This window comes from Hyperolius riggenbachi, chromosome 6, assembly GCF_040937935.1.
Source record: "Hyperolius riggenbachi isolate aHypRig1 chromosome 6, aHypRig1.pri, whole genome shotgun sequence".
NCBI lineage: Eukaryota > Metazoa > Chordata > Amphibia > Anura > Hyperoliidae > Hyperolius > Hyperolius riggenbachi.
The window spans coordinates 231,870,556-231,890,013 of record NC_090651.1 but is presented as its reverse complement, the minus strand read 5'-3'; the positions used below and the strand labels follow the sequence as shown (position 1 = coordinate 231,890,013).

The window sequence follows — 19,458 nt, the reverse complement described above, 5'->3', positions numbered from 1 at the left end:
TTATCTAAATTATCAGCAAATTAACCGTTCACTTTAAAGAGACTCTGTAACAAAAATTGCATCCTGTTTTTTATCATCCTACAAGTTCAAAAAGCTATTCTAATGTGTTCTGGCTTACTGCAGCACTTTATACTATCACTGTCTTTGTAATAAATCAATGTATCTTTCCCCTGTCAGACTTGTCGGCCTGTGTCTGGAAGGCTGCCAAGTTCTTTAGTGTTGTTGTTCTGCTATGAACTCCCCCTTCCAGGCCCCTCTATGCACACTGCCTGTGTGTTATTTAGGATTAGAGCAGCTTCTCTCTTCTCTCTTATCTTTTACAAGCTGGATAAATCGTCCTCTGAGCTGGCTGGGCTTTCACATACTGAAGAATTACAGACAAGGGCAAAGCTGTTTGCAGGAAGAAACAAGCAGCCTGAAACTTCAGTGCATGAGAACTGCAGGGGGAAAGAAACACACAAATGATCTGTTGAGATTCAAAAGAAAGGCTGTATACAGCCTGCTTGTGTATGGATGTATTTTCTATGTGTGGACATACTGTACATCAATCTACTTCCTGTTTTGGTGGCCATTTTGTTTGTTTATAAACAAACTTTTTAAAACTGTTTTTAACCACTTTTAATGCGGCGAGGAGCGGCAAAATTGTGACAGAGGGTAATAGGAGATGTTCCCTAACGCACTGGTATGTTTACTTTTGTGCGATTTTAACAATACAGATTCTCTTTAAGTAAGTGCAAGTTTACTGGCCTACTTGACCCAGATAATAAAATATACATTTGAAACACTGTATTTAAAATGCCTTACCTGCCAAAAGTTTTATAGTTCTATTCAATAAGTTATTCAGATAGCTGAAAAATGAAGAACATTCAGCAGTTCCTAGTCTGTGACTCTTTTCTGCAGCTGAACAGCACTGTATAGGCAAAGCCCCTCCCACAACCTTCTAAAAGACAAGGCAGGTTATTGGAGCATTTCAATCCATTTCTGGCATTCTATAATCAAAGTGGACTAACTGCACTGTGCATTTTTGCAGACTATGATTCATTCACAGTGACTCCCTTACCCTAAATGGACTCTTTGTGCAGTGTGTACATGTAGAGATGGTTTTAGGTAAATTAGGGCCCTGGGCAAAAATTAAAGTAGAATCACTTACATTTAAATACTGTACTGTCCACAAAGTTGGTTCTTATGCTGTCCTTGACTTGAGGACCTCAGGGTTTGTGTGATTTGTCATATATTGTTGCAATCATTTCTAACAAGTTTCTTTGTTAGAAAGTAAAAAAGTTGTGGCATCTTCAGACTGATGCTAAAAGTTGATGTTTAAAGTGTACCTTAACTCTTGCACAGGACAGAAGGAAAACTTAGAGAAATGCACCGTGTTTGTATTTAGATAGTTTAGCCTGTCGAATTCCCCCTCATCTGTGACTAATAACAAGTTGTAATTTGATCTCTCCCCTGTGTTACCTGACTGCCACGACAGATAAGGCAGATAAGCTAATTTGAATTACGATATGTCTGCTTCCATGAACTCAGGAAGTAGAAACACTGCAGATTTATTGCAGGATTTTTGTCAGCTGTTACAAATGTTTTTCTTTAAAAGGTATGCTGTTGCTTATCTTTTAGAGCAGAGTGGATGTTCTATATATATTATATATTATACGCTATAGCAGCATAGAGGGTGATATAGCGGCTGGGAACGCGGAGGATCACTCGCGTTCTCAGCCTGTCGGCGGCTGTCGCCGAACCCGGAAGTAGCCACCGGTGGGGACAGGAGGATCGGAGCGAGGCTTCAAGGGCACCATACAGCTTCAGGGGGCTGAGGGATGCCCCAGGTGACTAAAAATCATTTTTTATTTTTGACTTAAGTATCCCTTTAAGAGGGGTAAAGATGGGGGTGGGTGGAGGGCATACGAGGGAGCCATTGCAGCAATCCTGGCGGAAAATTAGATTTTAGCCAAAAGTCTAATTTTTCAAGGCTTGAAGAGGGGGTTAGAGCTGGACAATCCAGGAACTGAAGGAAACACAAAACAGAAAAACAAGCGCCAATAGTGCAATATGTCAAAGCATCGGGTAATGATCTGCGTAAGGAGATTTACTCACACCTTTCAGGTTGCAAGCAGATCAATCAGACATACGGTGGTATTCTTGTCACTGCTCGGGTATGAGAAGTTTATCACAGGTCCTACTACTGATTATGAGCCAAGTCCCCGAGAGCAGACTGAGCTGATAAAACCAGCAAACTCCAATGGAGTTGAAAATTATAATGGGAAGAGGTTAGAGGCACTTGTATCATTATCTACTCAACCATTAGGTACTTGCCTTTGGGCATCATTGACCTGACGAAGCGGGCGAAGCCAGCGAAACGCATTGTCATAATCTTGTTTTTCGGTATAAGTAAATAATCTTTACATTTCTCTTCAGGAGAGGCGAGTCTCACCACTGGCTCTCCATGTTAAGCTGTCTTTAATTGTCTTATTGGGCACCTCCACCGTCTTCCCATTATTCTTTCAAGGAGAGATTACAGGAGCTAGGGGATGAGACGAGAAGAGGAATGGACAATGACAAGAAGTATGTGCATCCAGCATGAACATACCTCTATGCTTACCTCAGGTAGCATTACCTCAGGTCAGGTATCATTTAATGGCATTCAGTTACCAAACTACTTTTTATTTTTGCCTCTAAAGTGGGCTTGACCTTTCATTGTTTGTTTTTCAGTACTGCATTGTGTGTTATCATGCTTCATTCCAGAATCATCCTTCTGGACTCACAACACATGCTGGGCAGCTTAAGGCCAGGGACCCACTACAGGCGCTTTGTTTAATCTCAAAGCACCCACACTTTTCTACATTGCAGAAGTGATGTGATTTCCTGGAACAATCGCGATTTGGCTCCTGTAGCCACTGCTGCGATCATTCCGGGATCGCTACCCAACTGTTTTCTCCTTGTGGGACCACCTCCTTTGGGATCCAGTAGCAAAAACGCAGCTAGTGGCTCCCAGCCTTAATTTGTTTTAAAACAGTCATGTAATCTAATCAATGGCACAGCCTGTCATTTCAGATTTGCATAAATTGAACACCTGTAAACTGAGAACCTCCAGTATATGCCAGTTGGGATGGGATCAGGTACATTTTTGCTCTTGCCTTTGTGACTCGGGAAAGGTCTGAAACAACACCATAGAAAGGCATAAAAGCTTCTTATACTTGATAATTTTAAAATAAAACAAAAATTCCTGGACAATGTTTTCACTTTGGCTTATGAACATTTCATCGCTGGCTTGGAGTTAACTATATTCCTTTATGAGACCGCAAAAAACAAGTGTAAGTAAAGCAAAAATGGCCATTCTCAGGTCTTCCAAGATTGGTAATAAAAGTCCCATAACTGGAGTTTATGAGGCATGTAATATCCCTGATGCAAATATTATGGCTTCCTTAACGCCAAAGCCAACTTTCTTGAGCCAGATCCTCATTTTATGAGGAGCGGCTGCTAATGATATACAGTGCCTGTGCAACTATTATTTTACTATGGTTTAATTGATGCTGCTGCAATAATTGAGCATTGTTCTGCTTTTATTTTTGTTGCAATGGTGGCATTAACTGTCTTTGCTGCCCTTTTGTTATAATAAATAAGGTGAGGTGAGAATCACATTTTCTTTTTAAAGGACATCATTTTATATCATATCTGACAACGGTGAATTGATCAGAAAGCATGTTTGTTGGCTTAAGCTTTGCACAAACTTTAGATTTTTCTTTGCCAAAAAGGCTCAGCCAAAAATATAGTGTGTACAGGTGTCCCCCAATGTCACTGGTCTCCCCCGTTTATTTGGTTGGATCCATATCCTCGGAGTTCTTGTGTTTTTTTGTGGGAAAGGAAATCCAACAATGTGAAGTAAGGATTTAAGTATACTTTTAACAAAATAAATGCAAGAAAAGTAGAGCATAAATTACTATGCAGGTAGTCCCCTACTTATGAAAGACCGGTCAATACGAATAGATCAAAAATGTGAAAATGTATTCTGTGGGAACAAGTCAATTTTTTTTACCAAAAAGACCTTGTCATTTCTTAGAAAATCAGTTTTAAAAAAATTCTAAGAAAGAATTGTTTTTTTAACTGGTAAAATAACATTTTGCTGTGCACTGGGGGAGTTTTTATTACTGTCTGTGTCCCCATGTTTTCACTTCCTAGCCAAAAACATGAATTGGATTCTTCTCTCAAACTGAGACCACAACAAAATCTTATTCTGTTTTTTTCTGTAGATGGAAAGAGTTCGTATCCCTTATAAGTGCTTCACATTTTCCATCTATTAAAACCCTAGCTCAGGCTTGTGTTTTTACATGCATATTGCATCAAATATATCATAAGATTTGTGCATTGCACATAAACCGGTTTTGCATTATATTAGGTTTAACATTAATCTGTAATCTGTCCAATTTCCTTCCCTTATCCCATTATTACTCACATGATGGTAGGGAAGAGCTGACGGGGGCAGTAGCAAGTCTTTCACTTGTGTCTAGTGGCTCTTCTCCCTCCCCATATAGTTTTTTGGTGTCTAATGCCTGTTCCCTCCCCTTACAGTTCCATGGGGTTTGGTTGGCCTGTATCCCGTACACAGTTCCCTGGGATTCAGTGGTCCTCCCTCCCCTATACAGTTCACTGGTGTCTAGTGGCACACTCCCTTCCCTATATAGTTGTCTAGTGGACCTCACCTCCCCCATATAATTCCCTGGTGTGTAGTGACCACCCTCCCCTATACAGTTCCCTGGTGCCTAGTGCTTTCGTCCTCCCTCCTCCATATGGCTTCTCTGGGGATCTATGGCTTCTGCTCCAATATAGCTTCCCTGGTGGTCTAGAGTGGGCCAAACATAATGCAAAGTGGGGAAACCACTTGGGAGCCAAATTTGATGGCCTTGCAGTTAATCAACAGTTAATCTCTACATATTCCCTTTCTCCTCATCTTCTCTTTGTGGTACAGTATTCACTAAACCCCGTTAAACTTGTAGGCAGCAAGGGTTACGTTTTGTGAGATTTATGCCAAATAACAGTGCACCACACAAATGTTCAGCCCTGCCTCTTAAGGACTTGTTCTGTGCAATATGTGATTCACAAGTGCATGCATTCCCCCATGGCATTCCCTTTACAGAGTTCCCACCAATGCTGCTTGTTGTATAAATGTACTACTGCACGCCTCTTTGTGTGCTGCATTTGTGTATTCGTAATGCTGTTGATAAAGCATTAAAATGCACTAAAAAGCTGAGAATAGAAGTCAGAAGAATGCTACTTTGGTTCACCTGGTGTTCTCATCTGTCTAAACTACAGTATTTTCTTTACTCATTGTGTCGAGTGTATTTAATATTTCTGACATTGCCATATGAAAATCACATTTTAAAAAGGCAGCAGTGAGTGAAGGGAGAACAGGGATCCTGGAGCATTGGAGAGGAGTGAAGTTCCTCCCTGACAGAAATTATCTTCAGCTATTGCAGCAATAAAGTAAAGTACCGGTAATGGGGATTTGGGGCTGTAGAAAATAGTATTTGTTCCTGTCTTTAAATCACAAAAATGTTCAATCTGCATGCTGTTTTAATGATACAGAACAATTCACTATATTCACTGTCATCTATACCAGCTAAACTGAAAGCTACAGACAGCTATAGGACGCGTTATTTAGAAGTATGTTAGGTGTGCTTAACAGCACAATTCAGTTTAAACAGTTTACACAATTATTTGCACATATGACCCTTCTAAGACAAAAACTAAACCCTGCACCCAAAACAAATGCCCTTTTAAGCCCAAAAGGAGGCCATGTGACTTTTGTGCAACTTTCCAATACAAGTGTAACTGCTGCTGGACTGTCTGTAGTAGCACACAGGGAGACATTGCATGATGCATCCTAAAACGCCGCTATCCCGCGGCTAAACGAGGGTCCTTTCCCCTCCAAATCCCCCCTGTGCTGCCCTGGGAGCGCTTCCGTGTGAGGCGGGGCTATGAGCTGCAGCCCTGCCTCACATGCGTCTATCAGCGGCGGATCTCCGCCTCTCCCCCGCCCCTCTCAGTCTTCCTTCACTGAGAGGGGCGGGGGAGAGGCGGAGATCAGTCACTGATAGACGTGTGAGGCAGGGCTGCAGCTCATAGCCTTGCCTCACACGGCAGCGCACAGGGGTAGCAAAATCTACGACCAAGTTGGTCGTGATTTTGCAGGAGGGGATTTGGAGGGGAAAGGACCCTCGTTTAGCCGCGGGATAGCGGCGTTTTAGCAGAGGCACACATGCCCCTGCTATATATAAGCAAAAAAGCCATTTTTATTATGGCTTCAGACTCTCTTTAAAGAGGAATTGTAATCAAGGATTGAACTTCATAGTTACATAGTTACTTGGGTTGAAAAAAGACATACGTCCATCGAGTTCAACATACGTCCATCAAGTTCATCCCAATTAGTAGCGGATACCCCCTTTCCCATGAGAAATCTTTACCTTTCTGTAATAGATCATCATGGGGTGTCTGTATGGCTGATATTGTGGTGAAACCCCTGCCACAGTGTGATGTCAGGACCTAGGTGCAAGGAGAAATAACAACTGTTTCCAATCAACCAGTATCTCCCTCTGTGTGCATGTGTATATCTATAAAAAAAACCAACCTTTTAGCCTATCACAATGTTAGTGGGCATGGCTATAAATAATGGCAGTTGGTGCTGTCTAGTTTTTTTCTTGTCTGCCAGTAGTAAAAATGATGGCGTGCAGGCTCATTGTGGATCAAACAACATGAACAAATTACATGGCAAATATCAATCATTTTTTTGTAACAAGAATATCAATCATGTCTTGAGCTCCCTTTTTCGCTAAATTTGCTCGTTAAGAATTCCGTTTCCAGCCTTGACCTATATTGTATCATTCCATCTAAATGAGCATTTATGGGTAGGGCATGGAGGTAAATCTATCTTGATTACAGGCCTCTCTCCAAATAAATGTGTAAGCTCAATCAGGTGAGATCTCAGGAAAAGCTAGATGGACAGAATTGTGACCTGCAGTGTTCAGGAACTAGACAGGTAATGTGCTCAGAGAATGTGAGTGACGCAGAATGGGTGTACTGTATAGAAATTTTTAGATAATTGCAGAATCTAGTGAACCATATTCAATATAATTATCGATTATTGCTATAGGCTTTAGCTTTACCGTCCCACTTCTGTGGCTTGCATTACAGTTTTCAGAACAGCTTTCTTAGCAGTTTTATTAATTGCATCAATTTTAATTAACCAACGTATAAACTATTTTGGAGTATCACTTGAGCAAATTGGCCTCAATATTGGCTATGTACAGTATCTCGACAAGCAAAATTCCCATGCTAGACAGGAATACAGTATATTCAAAAAACAAAAAACAAAAATGCTTTAATTTTCTGTGTATTGTGTAAGGTAAAAGAACCTCCTTTTTTTTTTAGTAATTATATTGGAGACTTCAAAAAGGAGAGAATAATCTAAAATAGCAGTTAGCGGCTCGCTGTGTCGTGGATCAATGCCATTTAAACCCGGAGTGACCTTGAGATGGAATAATCAGGTCGGTTTCATTGAGCATCAAAGACGGAAAAAAATGAAAATGAAAAAGCATGTAACATTGACCTATTCCTGGCTGCGGAGACAGGTCTATAAATTCCTTGTTAAGCAAGTTTGCCGCTGACAAAGTCCGCGGGAAGGATGCTTGATAAAAGCCAAATAGAAAAGCCAAGGCACTACCTTTGGGATGGAATCCATAGGCTGGTTGATTTATTTATTAATTTATAAAGGAAATATGAAGTGGAAGGAATATGGAGGGATGCCTTGTGGATTTACTGCTTCAAACTTGCGCTGGTCCGGCTGTTTTGCTTATTCTGTGTTCAAGCAATGGCTCAGAACATGTATGCAGATCAGGTGTTCTCCAGTCCTGCATGCTTTACAGGTTTGTGCATATTGCACCTGAAAGAACAGCATCTGATATAGTTTAAATAGGAACTTTAATGCAGGATTGAACTTCATCCAAAATAGATCATCAGGGGGGTCTGTATGGCTGATATTGTGGTGAAACCCTTCCCATAGTGTGATGTTAGGGCCATGGTGCTGACAGTTTACTATCTATGAACCTCATTGCTATGTGAGACATAACATCTGTTTCCAACTGCCTATATATATATATATATATATATATATATATATATATATATATATATATATATATACATATATACATATCTCCTTTTAGCCTATCATATTGTTAGTGGGTGTGTGTATAGATAATGGCAGTTCTGTTTTTTTTTTTTTGGTCTGTCAGTAGTAAAGATGCTGGCCAGCAGGCTCAATGTTGGTGAAGCAACAAGAACAAATTTCATTACAAATATTAATCTTTTCTTCATTTATTTTCTATTTTTTAAAGAGAGCCCAAGGTGGGCTCATAAAATGAAAAAAAAAAGTAGGCTACCTGATCTGGGGGGCTGAGCGGATCAAGTAGCCGCAAAAACCACCGCTCCTGTGGACCGCACTGGATCACTTTCACTTTTGTGACCTCTGGGTCATGACGCTGAAAGGAGAGACTGTGTGCCTCTAACAGCGTCCCGGGCGGAGGTGGAGCAGCAGGGGGCGCGGCCAGGGAGAGAGAGATGCCCAATGGCAGCTCAGGAAGCCCTTCAGGAATGCCCCTGGCGGGCGTTTTGAACAGGGAATTCCTCTCCCCTGTGTCCACCTTAAATAATGTCGCAGATGGTGGGGGGCTGTAGCGCAGCGGTAGGGGGACTCAGAGGCATGTCATGAGGCAGAGAACATGCCTCTATGTCCCATCTGCCCCCCCAAGAACCACCTCGGGTTCTCTTTAAACTACTCAGAGGAAAATGGCCAGACTGTTAAGCTGCATACTGCAGTAGTTCAGTTCAGTTCAGTACAACATGTTGAACTACATTGGATCTCCCTACTGTAAGCTAACAGCAGAAAGCTCAGGGGGGAATTAAACAAATCGAAATGGTCTAATGCTGGCCTTATGAATATCAGATCTGTTAAATTAATCCTGAAGTGAGAGGCATATGGAGAGTGCCATATTTATTTCCTTTTAAACAATATCAGTTGCCTGGAAGTCCTGCTGATTTTTCTAGCATTAGCCAGCCAGTCTTGAAATTATTTTTTTTTCCTTCAAATAATAAAATTAAGATATTTACCTTTGTGTGTTTTTATAGCAAAGTCATCAATGACGATGTCTGCCAACCTTCAGGAATCTCAGCTAGGACCTGCAGTAAGTGTATTTCTGCTCTCAGTTTTATAATATAATTATGTAAAGGATGTAGCTCTGGGTGAAAGCAATACATCAGATTTTGGTGTTGTGTTTGGGTATGTTTTATTTTCTTTTTTGGTGTCTTGTAACATTGGTCATTGGTGTTGCCCTAGCCTGTATGATAGTCTGCTGCATCTGCAGAACCTATGCCATGTGGATGATATTCTTATCTGATGGAGTGGTTTACCTATGTATTTCCTTTTTCTGACAGAGTTGATTAACAACCATTTTGAATCCCAAAACTAACATGATCCAAAGCCGCACATCTATCACCTGTCTGAACTTGAATATCATTATGTTCCTGTGATAGGATAACCCTAACTAGGCTTAACCATGAACCCATCACTGCCAGCAATCTCCCAATAGATCCTGAATGATCGTTTCCTTAAAGTATACCTTTTTCTTATGCCTGCCTATACCCCATTCTCCTCTGCCCCCTCCATTATAGTCTAATATCCCCCTAAAGCTACTTTAAAGTCAGGAGGGTCGGTGAGCACTGCACAGGCACTGCCTGGCGATGCGCATTTTTGATCACGCGCCTCTAGCCAGGGGAGCTCTATGCATGTGCAGTACGTAGTGTGCATGCGCAAGGGCGCTCCTGGCCTTCTAGTTCCATGCTACAAACTTCTAAGTTTATGTCATCTTGTCATTTACTCACTGATCTGCTGGCAATTTTCTTCTGCATACATGAACTGCTTAAATTCATCAGCATCTTGTGCTGGCAACACTGTCATTGGCAACAGATGCTGCCTGTTGTTTTCTATTATTAGCTACAAGTCACTGCCTGAGTGCATTCTATCCCCCAGAATAATATTGTACATACAGCAGCTTTTCTGTAGATACTCATGACAAACTATCATCATTTGGTGACAAAAAGGGGACCTTTCAAGAAAAAGCCCATCTTGAAAGTGAAGCTGTGAAATGCCAAATAACTATTTAAAGGTTGTGGATGGTTTATCAGAATATGTGTAGAAACTGCATGCACCTTCCCACTGCACACCCAAATCACATAATAGTGCATACTAAAAAAGGTGTTTTTTTTTTCATTACAAAATCCTGGTGAAATGAATTGTGGCCGTTGTTCTTAGTAGGGGTTTGAATTGCAGCCAGGTAGTGCCCTCAGACTGTGCACACCCCTGAGTGCTGCAGTGTAAATTGTACATGCTTTTATTGACCTTTTAGAACACCCGCTGAGAGGGAAATGTTTTGTTTTCACTGTAGCTTTCAATATCCCAGCTGACTACATCGTCTCGGTATCCGACAATAAGCCATTCGTCAAAAATACCGCTGCAGCAAGTCCCCAGCCAGCTGATGCCTTCACCTATGGCCTTTCAGGCATCTCACATGGTAAGTCTGTAACGGTTTAGTGGAAAGTCTGATTATTATTATTATTATTTCATCGTTTTTAATTCATAATTGTTCTATCTTTAATGTTGATTGATTTCCCCTTCTTTAAAGAGAGTCTGAAGCGAGAATAGATCTCGCTTCAGACCTCATAGCTAGCAGGGGCATGCGTGCCCCTGCTAAAACGCCGCTATAGCGCGGCTTAACGGGGGTCCCTGTCCCCCCAAACCCCCTCCGAGCAGCGGGGGAGCGCTTCCTGGTTGGGGCAGGGCTAACCGCCGCAGCCCTGCCCCATGCGCGTCTATCAGACGTGTACCTCCGCCTCTCCCCCGCCCCTCTCAGTCTTCCTTCACTGAGAGGGGCGGGGGAGAGGCGGCGATGCGCGTCTGATAGACGCGACTGGAGGCAGGGCTGCAGCCGTTAGCCCTGCCTCCAGGAAGATCAGCTCCAGCGACCTTTTTCCGACCCAGGTTTGCGGGGGTGGGTTGGGGGTGAAGGGACCCCCGTTAAGCTGCGGGATAGCGGCGTTTTAGCAGGGGCACACGTGCCCCTGCTATATATAAGACCTGAAGCGAGATTTAGTCTCGCTTCAGTGTCTCTTTAAGTATTTACATTTATGCCTATTATCATTAGTTTTGGTAAATAATGAATGCAGCAAGGGCAGCCGTGGTATTCAGTTTGCAAACTGAAGGTGGCCACTAACGGTCCAATTTCTAGCGAAAAATCGTTTGAGCGATCAAATTCTGATCGGATGAAAAATCGTTCACTACACCATCAACTAACCGATCATTGCTTCCTATCTATCATGACCACCAAGAAAATCCAAATTTTCGTTCGACGAAAATTCATTCAGGCGACAATTTTTTCACTCATTCATAATCGATTGTGTCCACCAATAGAGATTATTTACAACCAATCCGATCAGAATTTCTGATCGCTCGAACGATTTTTCGCTAGAAATTGGACCGTTAGTGGCCAGCTTAAGAGTAAGTCTACAGTAAGTGCCAGCTCTTCTTCTCTGAGCAACAGCTGGTGTTAAAGCTTGCCAAACTTGGGGACTTGATTGGAGGTCTTCTCCTGTTGGTTTCAGTCAGTCAAGATTAACAAACTTTTAAGTAATATTTCCCATTTGACTGACTAAATCCTAAAAAAGAATGCTGAATGTGAATGATGAACTCACCTTTAGATTTGCGCACGCAGGATGATGCTGGGGCTTTAAATAACTCAGATGCACATGTAGGGAAGGATAAGGTGGTAGGCTTGACGCACACTGGAGCACCTCTCTCATTCCATTCTGCCTAGCATTTTGCTAAGGTAGATCAAGCTGGAATCCAAGTAATGCAGCTGGTACTCAGGGCAGTTTCTAGGCTATATTGCTCCCAGGACGATTGTGTAAAAATTGTGCCCCTCCCCGTAGGCTTGAGTACACTATTTGAAATGCAGTATTTTGTAGCCCACAGATGTGACTCCCAGTATTAGGTAACAGGATGTATCCTCACAGTATAGGTGCTGCAAGGTATAGGTGCACCCAGTATAGGTAGCCAGGTATAGGTGCCCCCAATATAGGTATCCAGGTTTAAGTGCCTCCAGTATAGGTAGCCAGGTATATGTGCCCTCAGAATAAGTAGCCAGGTATTGGTGCCCCTAGTATAGGTAGCCAGATTTAGGTGCCCCAGTATAGGTAGCCAGATATAGGTGCTCCCAGTTTAGGTAGCCAGGTTTAAGTTACAACAGTATAGGTAGCCAGGTATAGGTGGCCCAAGTATAGGTAGCCAGGTATAGGTGCCCCCAATATAGGTAGCCAGGTATAGTTCCCCTAGTATAGATAGCCAGGTATAGGTGCCCCCAATATAGGTATCCTGGTATAGGTCCCTACAGGCTGGGATTAAAATGCAAGAAAGGGGGGTGCATGCGCGGAGCCGCCATGAGCAGACGCTAGTTGGCAGATCTTCGTCTTCGGGATCCTGATTATCTCTCTCACAGCCTTGTTCACAAGCAATTTTCCTCCCGCTACAATTCTTAACGACCAGGCAATGTCCAGGAGAGGAAAGAAAGATAATCCGCCACCTCCCGAGGCTCCAAAGAAGCAAAACAGACAACGCAAACTTACCGAGCATTTTGGGCCTGCTCCCACGAGATCCAAGATGGCCGCTGCGACCTCAGCCTCGGCTTCCTCGCCTCACTCATCAGGGCCGGGCTCACCCAACTCTCTCCCCGAGTCGCTGCAATCTGCAGTGGAGGTTCCCCTCACAAAGCAACAATCCCAACAGCTATACAAGGACATCAGTTTGCTGTTTAAACGGGAACTAGCAGCCGCGGTAAGCGATCTATCTAACCAGATCAAGGAGGTGGGTGAGCGGGTGGCCACGCTCGAGAAGCAAGCAGACTCCCTAGTAGACGCAGTAGCGGCAGATAAGCTCCAGCTTGATGACCAAGATGAAAAGATCTCGGCCATGGAACTTAAGCTTGAAGACCTTGAAAATAGGTCCCGGGGGGCAAATCTACGAATCTGCGGGGTTCCGGAATCCATTACGGAACTAAAGTAAATGGCCCTAAATCTCTTTTCGGCTATCCTGCCGCAGCATGATCCTCAGAAGTTCCGGATAGTGCACATCCACAGGGCCTTGAGACGCCCTCGTAATGCGGATCTTCCCCGGGACATTGTTCTAAAGATGCAGCATGAAGAGATGAGGGATGCCATCTTAACTGCAGCTAGGCCTTTATCAACACTCCCGGACCTCCCTAATACGATACGTCTCTTTGCTGACCTATCTCCCCTCACACTGGCGCGAAGGAGAGACACGAGGCCCGCAACCCAAGCCCTTATCACAGCTTCTGTGAAATATAAGTGGGGTTTCCCCTTCTCTTTGTGCTTCGAATACAACAACAGAAGCTATGCCTGCAAATCACTGGCTGAAGCCCGCCTTGCCCTGGGTCAGTGTGGCCTACAGCTACCGCCTCACGACCAGACCTCGCTTCCTCAACGTTCCCCCAGACCGACCAGAGTCTGGACGGAGGTCACTAACCGCAGACACCGACGGATCTCGGAGAATCCATCCTCACCACCCTCTCCGGCCCACTCTTCACAATCCATATGATCACGGACAGGTTATGTATAGTTTATAAATATATCACTGAGAGATCAAACTTGCTTCAAAAATACTGTATTGTTGCACAAAACAAACAATTACACCCAATACAATAGGTCCCCCAGTATTGCACAACCCTGTAAAAAGGAGCCCTTACACATGTGATTCATAGTGGAGGGAGAGGACCCAGGATCAACAAGAGCAACCATCACTCAACCTTATCTATCCCCCTCCCCCCCCCAGGCAATAGACAGTTCAGGACCTGGAAGACCCGCCTAGAGAAAAAAACCCAAATTGAACTCTACATTCATTCCCTTAGGGGCCCGGGTATTACACTTATATATCCACATACACTCCTTTTGCAACAGAACTCTATCAAAGTCCCCTCTCCTTGGGCTAATGTTTAATTTATATATCCCTCTAAATTTAAGACCTTTAGGGTCACTATTGTGAAATTCTAAGAAATGTTGCGCTACTGCACTGTCAACATTTTTACCCTTAATGTTTTTAATATGTTCTCCTATGCGAGTCTCCAAGTCCCTTCCCGTTTTGCCAATATAGATTTTATTACAGGGACATATAAGCTGGTAGATAACTTTCGTTGTTGCATATGAGATGTAGTCTCGTATCTTAAATTCAGTTGTACCATTGCTGTCATGGAATGTGTCTCCCTCCAAAACATACCTACAATGTCTACAATTTTGACACTTAAACATCCCTTTCCTTCTCCTATTAGTATTTTGATCTCTCTGGAATTCACTTCGCATCAACATATCTCCCAAACTGCTGCTTCTCCTTGCCGTCACCTGGGGTTTGTCACTCACAATCTGAGCAATATCTTTATCTAGAGTGAGGAAACCCCAATTTTTTTTAAGTAACTCTACCAACTTCTCCCAATGACTACCATATCTTGTAATTACTCTCACTAAGTCTTTCTCTTCCTGTTTCTCTTTCTTTTCTCTCTTCTCAAGCAGGTTTTCCCTGTCCGTTTTTAACGCCCTCACATAGGCTGATTTTATCATTCTATTCGAATAACCTCTCTCTTTCAACCGTTGTCTTAGAACTATTGACTCTTGTTTGTACAGTTCAATTGAGGCACAATTCCGCCTTATTCTTAAAAATTCTCCCGTGGGCACTGATCTAATCTGACACCCCAGGTGGTGGCTCGAAGCATGGAGCAGTGTATTTTCTGCACTTTCCTTTCTATATGTGCTCGAGAATAATTTTGTACCTCTCCTAAACAACTTAAAATCCAAAAAGGTAATAGCGTTTTCATCACAAGTGTAGGTCACATAAATATTCCTCTGATTGCGATTCAAACAATCCACAAATTCTTGGAGGCTGCTTCTGTCGCCCCTCCATACCATGACCACATCGTCAATATAACGGAGCCAGAGGGCGACACGCTCCCCAAACCCCAACATGCCGTACACCTCCTCCAGCTCCCATAACCCTAGGTGAAGGCATGCATAGGTCGGGGAGCATGCCGCCCCCATGGCCACGCCCCTCAATTGTTGGTAATACTTCCCATCAAACTGGAAGAAATTACGAGTCAAAATCAATTTCATTAGGTCTAACACATAGTTATTATGGGCTTCCTCTTCCTCTCCATAATATCTGTCCATAAACCAAGACATCGCTCTTAGACCTACTTCATTAGGGATTGACGTAAATAAGGAATCCACGTCTAATGCTACCAATAGACAATTCTCAGGTAGCTCAACTTTTTCAATTTTATTCAAAACTTCTGTTGTGTCTTTTACGTAAGAGGGCAGAGAGACCACTATTGGCTTTAATTTTCTTTCCACATACTGTGCTATTCTATCCGAAGGGCCCCCATTTGCAGAAATAATTGGTCTCCCCGGGGGGTCCGTCAGGCTTTTATGTACTTTGGGAATGATATAGAACGTAGGAATATTAAATTCCTTTACCTCCATGTATTTAAATTCCTTCTCCAATAGCACGCCTTCCACCAAACCCCATGACAATTTCATATTCACATATTTTACCAATTGCAAAAATGGATTCCCCCTAACTTGCCTATAGCAATTTCCATCCGACAGAAGTCTCTCTGCCTCCCCCACATATTTTTCCACAGTCATCAGGACCACGTTCCCTCCTTTATCACTTTTCTTTATCACTACCTTATTCATTGCTTGTAATTCTTTGAGTGCCTTTTGTTGATTTTTTGTTAAATTGCTCATTTGATCATTATTCCAATCTATTGTTTTCAAATCCTATGTACTATTACATAGTATTATTTAAGTACTATGCCCTCTAATATTCAATATTACCACTAGGTGGCCCCCCTCCCCTCTCCGTAACATAACATGTTGTTCATCCAAGTGACGAGAGGAGTATCCCCACCTGGACCGGACCTTATTCTGGGCACAAATACTCACAACTTTTGCTCTGGGTTTTTTCTACGCTTCCAAATCAATACTGTACTGACTTAATGATTATATACTATTGCTACTAACCGTTTTTCCTACAGGTCTTTCTGCCAATTCACCACCAAAAACCTGTCCTGTTTCATTATTTTAGTTTGACATAGGTTGTGTTACTGTTACTTATTACAGCCTCGGGATCCCCACTCTCAGATTTACGCATGTGGGTACCACTAATATGGTCCCCTACATCTGTGAATCATCTGAAGAGGAGTTTTATCCTCTGGTTATGTTCTTTTGTTATTTGTTTTACTAACATGTTACTGTTTATTTCACTAGGTACCAGGTCATGTCCAAATCCTGTAATAATAATTATAGGTCTAGCCTTCCTAACTCCAGCAAACTTATGCTACGATGTCTGTAGTAAAGCTTAATTTTTTTTACTGTCTTCCATGGTCAGAATAGTTTCCCATAAAGTTAGGGGATTTAATTCCCCCCCTAAAAGACGCAAGGCCATGCAGGATTATATGACACACAAGCCTGACATAATCGCGTTACAAGAAACGCATTTCACGCATTCTTCTTTCCTGAAATTCATTCATACCCAATATAGGCGTGTATATTTTGCCTCTTCCCCCTCCAGGAAAATATTAGGAGTTGCTCTACTTTTGCATAACTCCTTCCCACTGGAGGTAGAACAGGTTATTTCAGATGACTTGGGACGGTTCCTTATTCTAATAGGCTCCCTCCAGATGAAAAAGATGTGTATAGTATCTTCATACTGTCACCCTAATGACCCCCTAGCTACCTTCTCAGCATGTACTAATCGCCTTTTAACTTTAATGTAATGTTTTAGACCTGTTTTTAGACCTGGTCTAACATTCAGTAATTGCACAATTCACAAGGGCAAACAAGGAGTAACCACACCCACTTTTTCTGACAGAGATTAGACCAGCTGATTTCTTTTGGTAAAGTAATTATGTGAGGTAAACTGAACACCCCACACTACGGGATATCAACCTGTGTATCTACAATATGTATGTAGTGCTCGTCTCACCTTTCTATAGATATATCAAACAATTTGGTAAATCAAAGGGAGCTCATAGCAAAAGAATATAAATTTATTAATACACAAAGCAATGAATAGCAATAAATGCAGAACTGCCAACAATATAAAAACACCCTCCCTAAAACCAAACCAGATCAATGGGGTAAATAGCATGTGTCCCTAATAGGAGTGCACTTCCTATATACTGGAGATTCAAGCATGCATAATATCTTCAGGCCCAATTGAACTGTAAAGTGATGGTGTGCAGCTGATCAGCCTCATAAGTGTGGAAGATCTTCAGATTCCCCCCGTGTGCAGATAAGCACGCCTCTGTGTTGAACACTTACGCAGCCATTACTGACACAGGCAGTGTCAAACCTCCCCAGCGTCAAAGGAAATTCAAGCCAGCTCACACGTGAGTGGACTAACACTACTGCATATAGCTGGCTTGAATTTCCTTTGACGCTGGGGATTTTAGATGTGAGGATGGAACCTTTTGAATTAATTATGCAGGAGTTTAATTGTATGCATAGGAGAACTCATCAGATGAAGGAGGTCAGTCATAGCTTCTTGTTTGTGAATTACATCTTTTGATCATTTCCCCTGCTTTACCGACCTAATTACCAAATGGTTTAGACCAAGTCTAAAAACAAGTCTAAAACATTTGGCATTAGTGAATTCCCCTTTGATGCAACTGACCAAACCATCAGTAGACTAAAATCCACCAGTAGACTAGTCTAAACTGCTTAGTGAATTGAGGCCCTGTGTGATATTAATACTACTTGCAGACACTGTGGGCCTACTCTATGGATATAGATTGTTTGCACAGTTTAGGAGAACATCCCGTTGCTACGTCCCTATCATTTAGAAGTGACAAGCTATAGTTATTTATGTACTAATTAATTGTCTCATCAATGCTATGTTGTGATGGCTGTATGGGCTGATACTTGTTCTTTATATTTGCAATTTTAGTCATTTGTAATGTCCTATGTTTATAAAATTCTGTTTTTAATGAAAATTAGATGACCTGACTCACTAATTGCCAATTCTTTCATTGTATATTACATAATTATTACACTCCCCAATTAATAACCCTATTTAGCCCCATACAAGACAAGCATCTCCCTTGGGATGTGAGGAAACCTATTTATCTTTAATTTAAATCTACTTGGTCATTTTCTTTTTAATAATCATCATTTCAATATTTGTGTAGCGCATTTCTCCTGCCGGACTCAAAGCACTTGCGAGGCAGCCACTAGAGTGCACTCAGTAGGCAATAGCAGTGTTAAGGAGTCTTGCCCAATAATTCCTTACTGAATAGGTGCTGGCTTACTGCATGGGAAGAGCCGATGTTTAAACCCAGGTTTCGTATTTCAGAGACAGCGCCCTTAACCAGTACACTACCCAGCCACCTACCTACACTGCACTCTAAACAGCCACCATGATTGCGCGCGCATATTACAACTGCCAGGTACAACTGCGGGGGGAGTAAAGAGAAGGAAGGGGTGTGTGGCAGTGGGGTTGAAGGGGTGGTGCATATCGAAATTCTTAAAAAGAATCATCTGGTTACTGGTCTAAAATATCAGACACTTTACTCAAGAGTACTCAACATGCTGGATCTGTTTGATTTGGCCTATCCCTCAAATCCAATCTAATGTCCTAAGAAACAATTTTGCTAAGAAGCTAATGTATTCTTATGTTGTGGGAGGCATTAGGAGTACCAAGAGGACCCCATGTCTAATTGGAGAGTGCATAGTTACATAGTTATTTTGGTTGAAAAAAGACATACGTCCATCGAGTTCAACCAGTATAAAGTACAACACCAGCCTGCTCCCTCACATATCCCTGTTGATCCAGAGGAAGACGAAAAAACCCTTACAAGGCATGGTCCAATTAGCCCCTAAAGGGAAAAATTCCTTCCCGACTCCAGATGGCAATCAGATAAAATCCCTGGATCAACATCATTAGGCATTACCTAGTAATTGTAGCCATGTAGCATATAAACTACCTATACGGTTAATACCCTGGATGGGGATTTTTACCTTGGACTCCAGGTGGGAGGAAGTCAGAAGCACATGGAAGCTGTGCCTGCGTCGATCCGAACGGAAGGTGAGTTTTGAACTGCCCTCTCCCCCCGCCAATCTAGCCTACACTGGGGGAAGCTACCTATCTAATCTATACTGGGGGAAGCTGCCTATCTAATCTATACCGGGGGAAGCTGCCTATCTAATCTATACCGGGGGAAGCTGCCTATCTAATCTATACTGGGGGAAGCTGCCTATCTAATCTATACTGGGGGAAGCTGCCTATCTAAT

The 19,458-nt window shown here is 42.4% G+C and overlaps 1 protein-coding gene across 3 annotated transcripts in view; it reads left to right on the top strand.

Moving 5' to 3' along the window:
• Window positions 1–19,458, top strand: part of NPHP4 (nephrocystin 4) — a 486,557-nt gene that overhangs the window by 228,246 nt on the left and 238,853 nt on the right. For all 3 annotated transcript variants that reach the window (XM_068240494.1, XM_068240492.1, XM_068240493.1), the window contains 2 exons: window positions 9,181–9,236; window positions 10,497–10,622. In XM_068240494.1, the coding sequence (XP_068096595.1) occupies window positions 9,181–9,236; window positions 10,497–10,622 (182 nt within the window). The remainder of the gene's footprint in view (window positions 1–9,180; window positions 9,237–10,496; window positions 10,623–19,458) is intronic.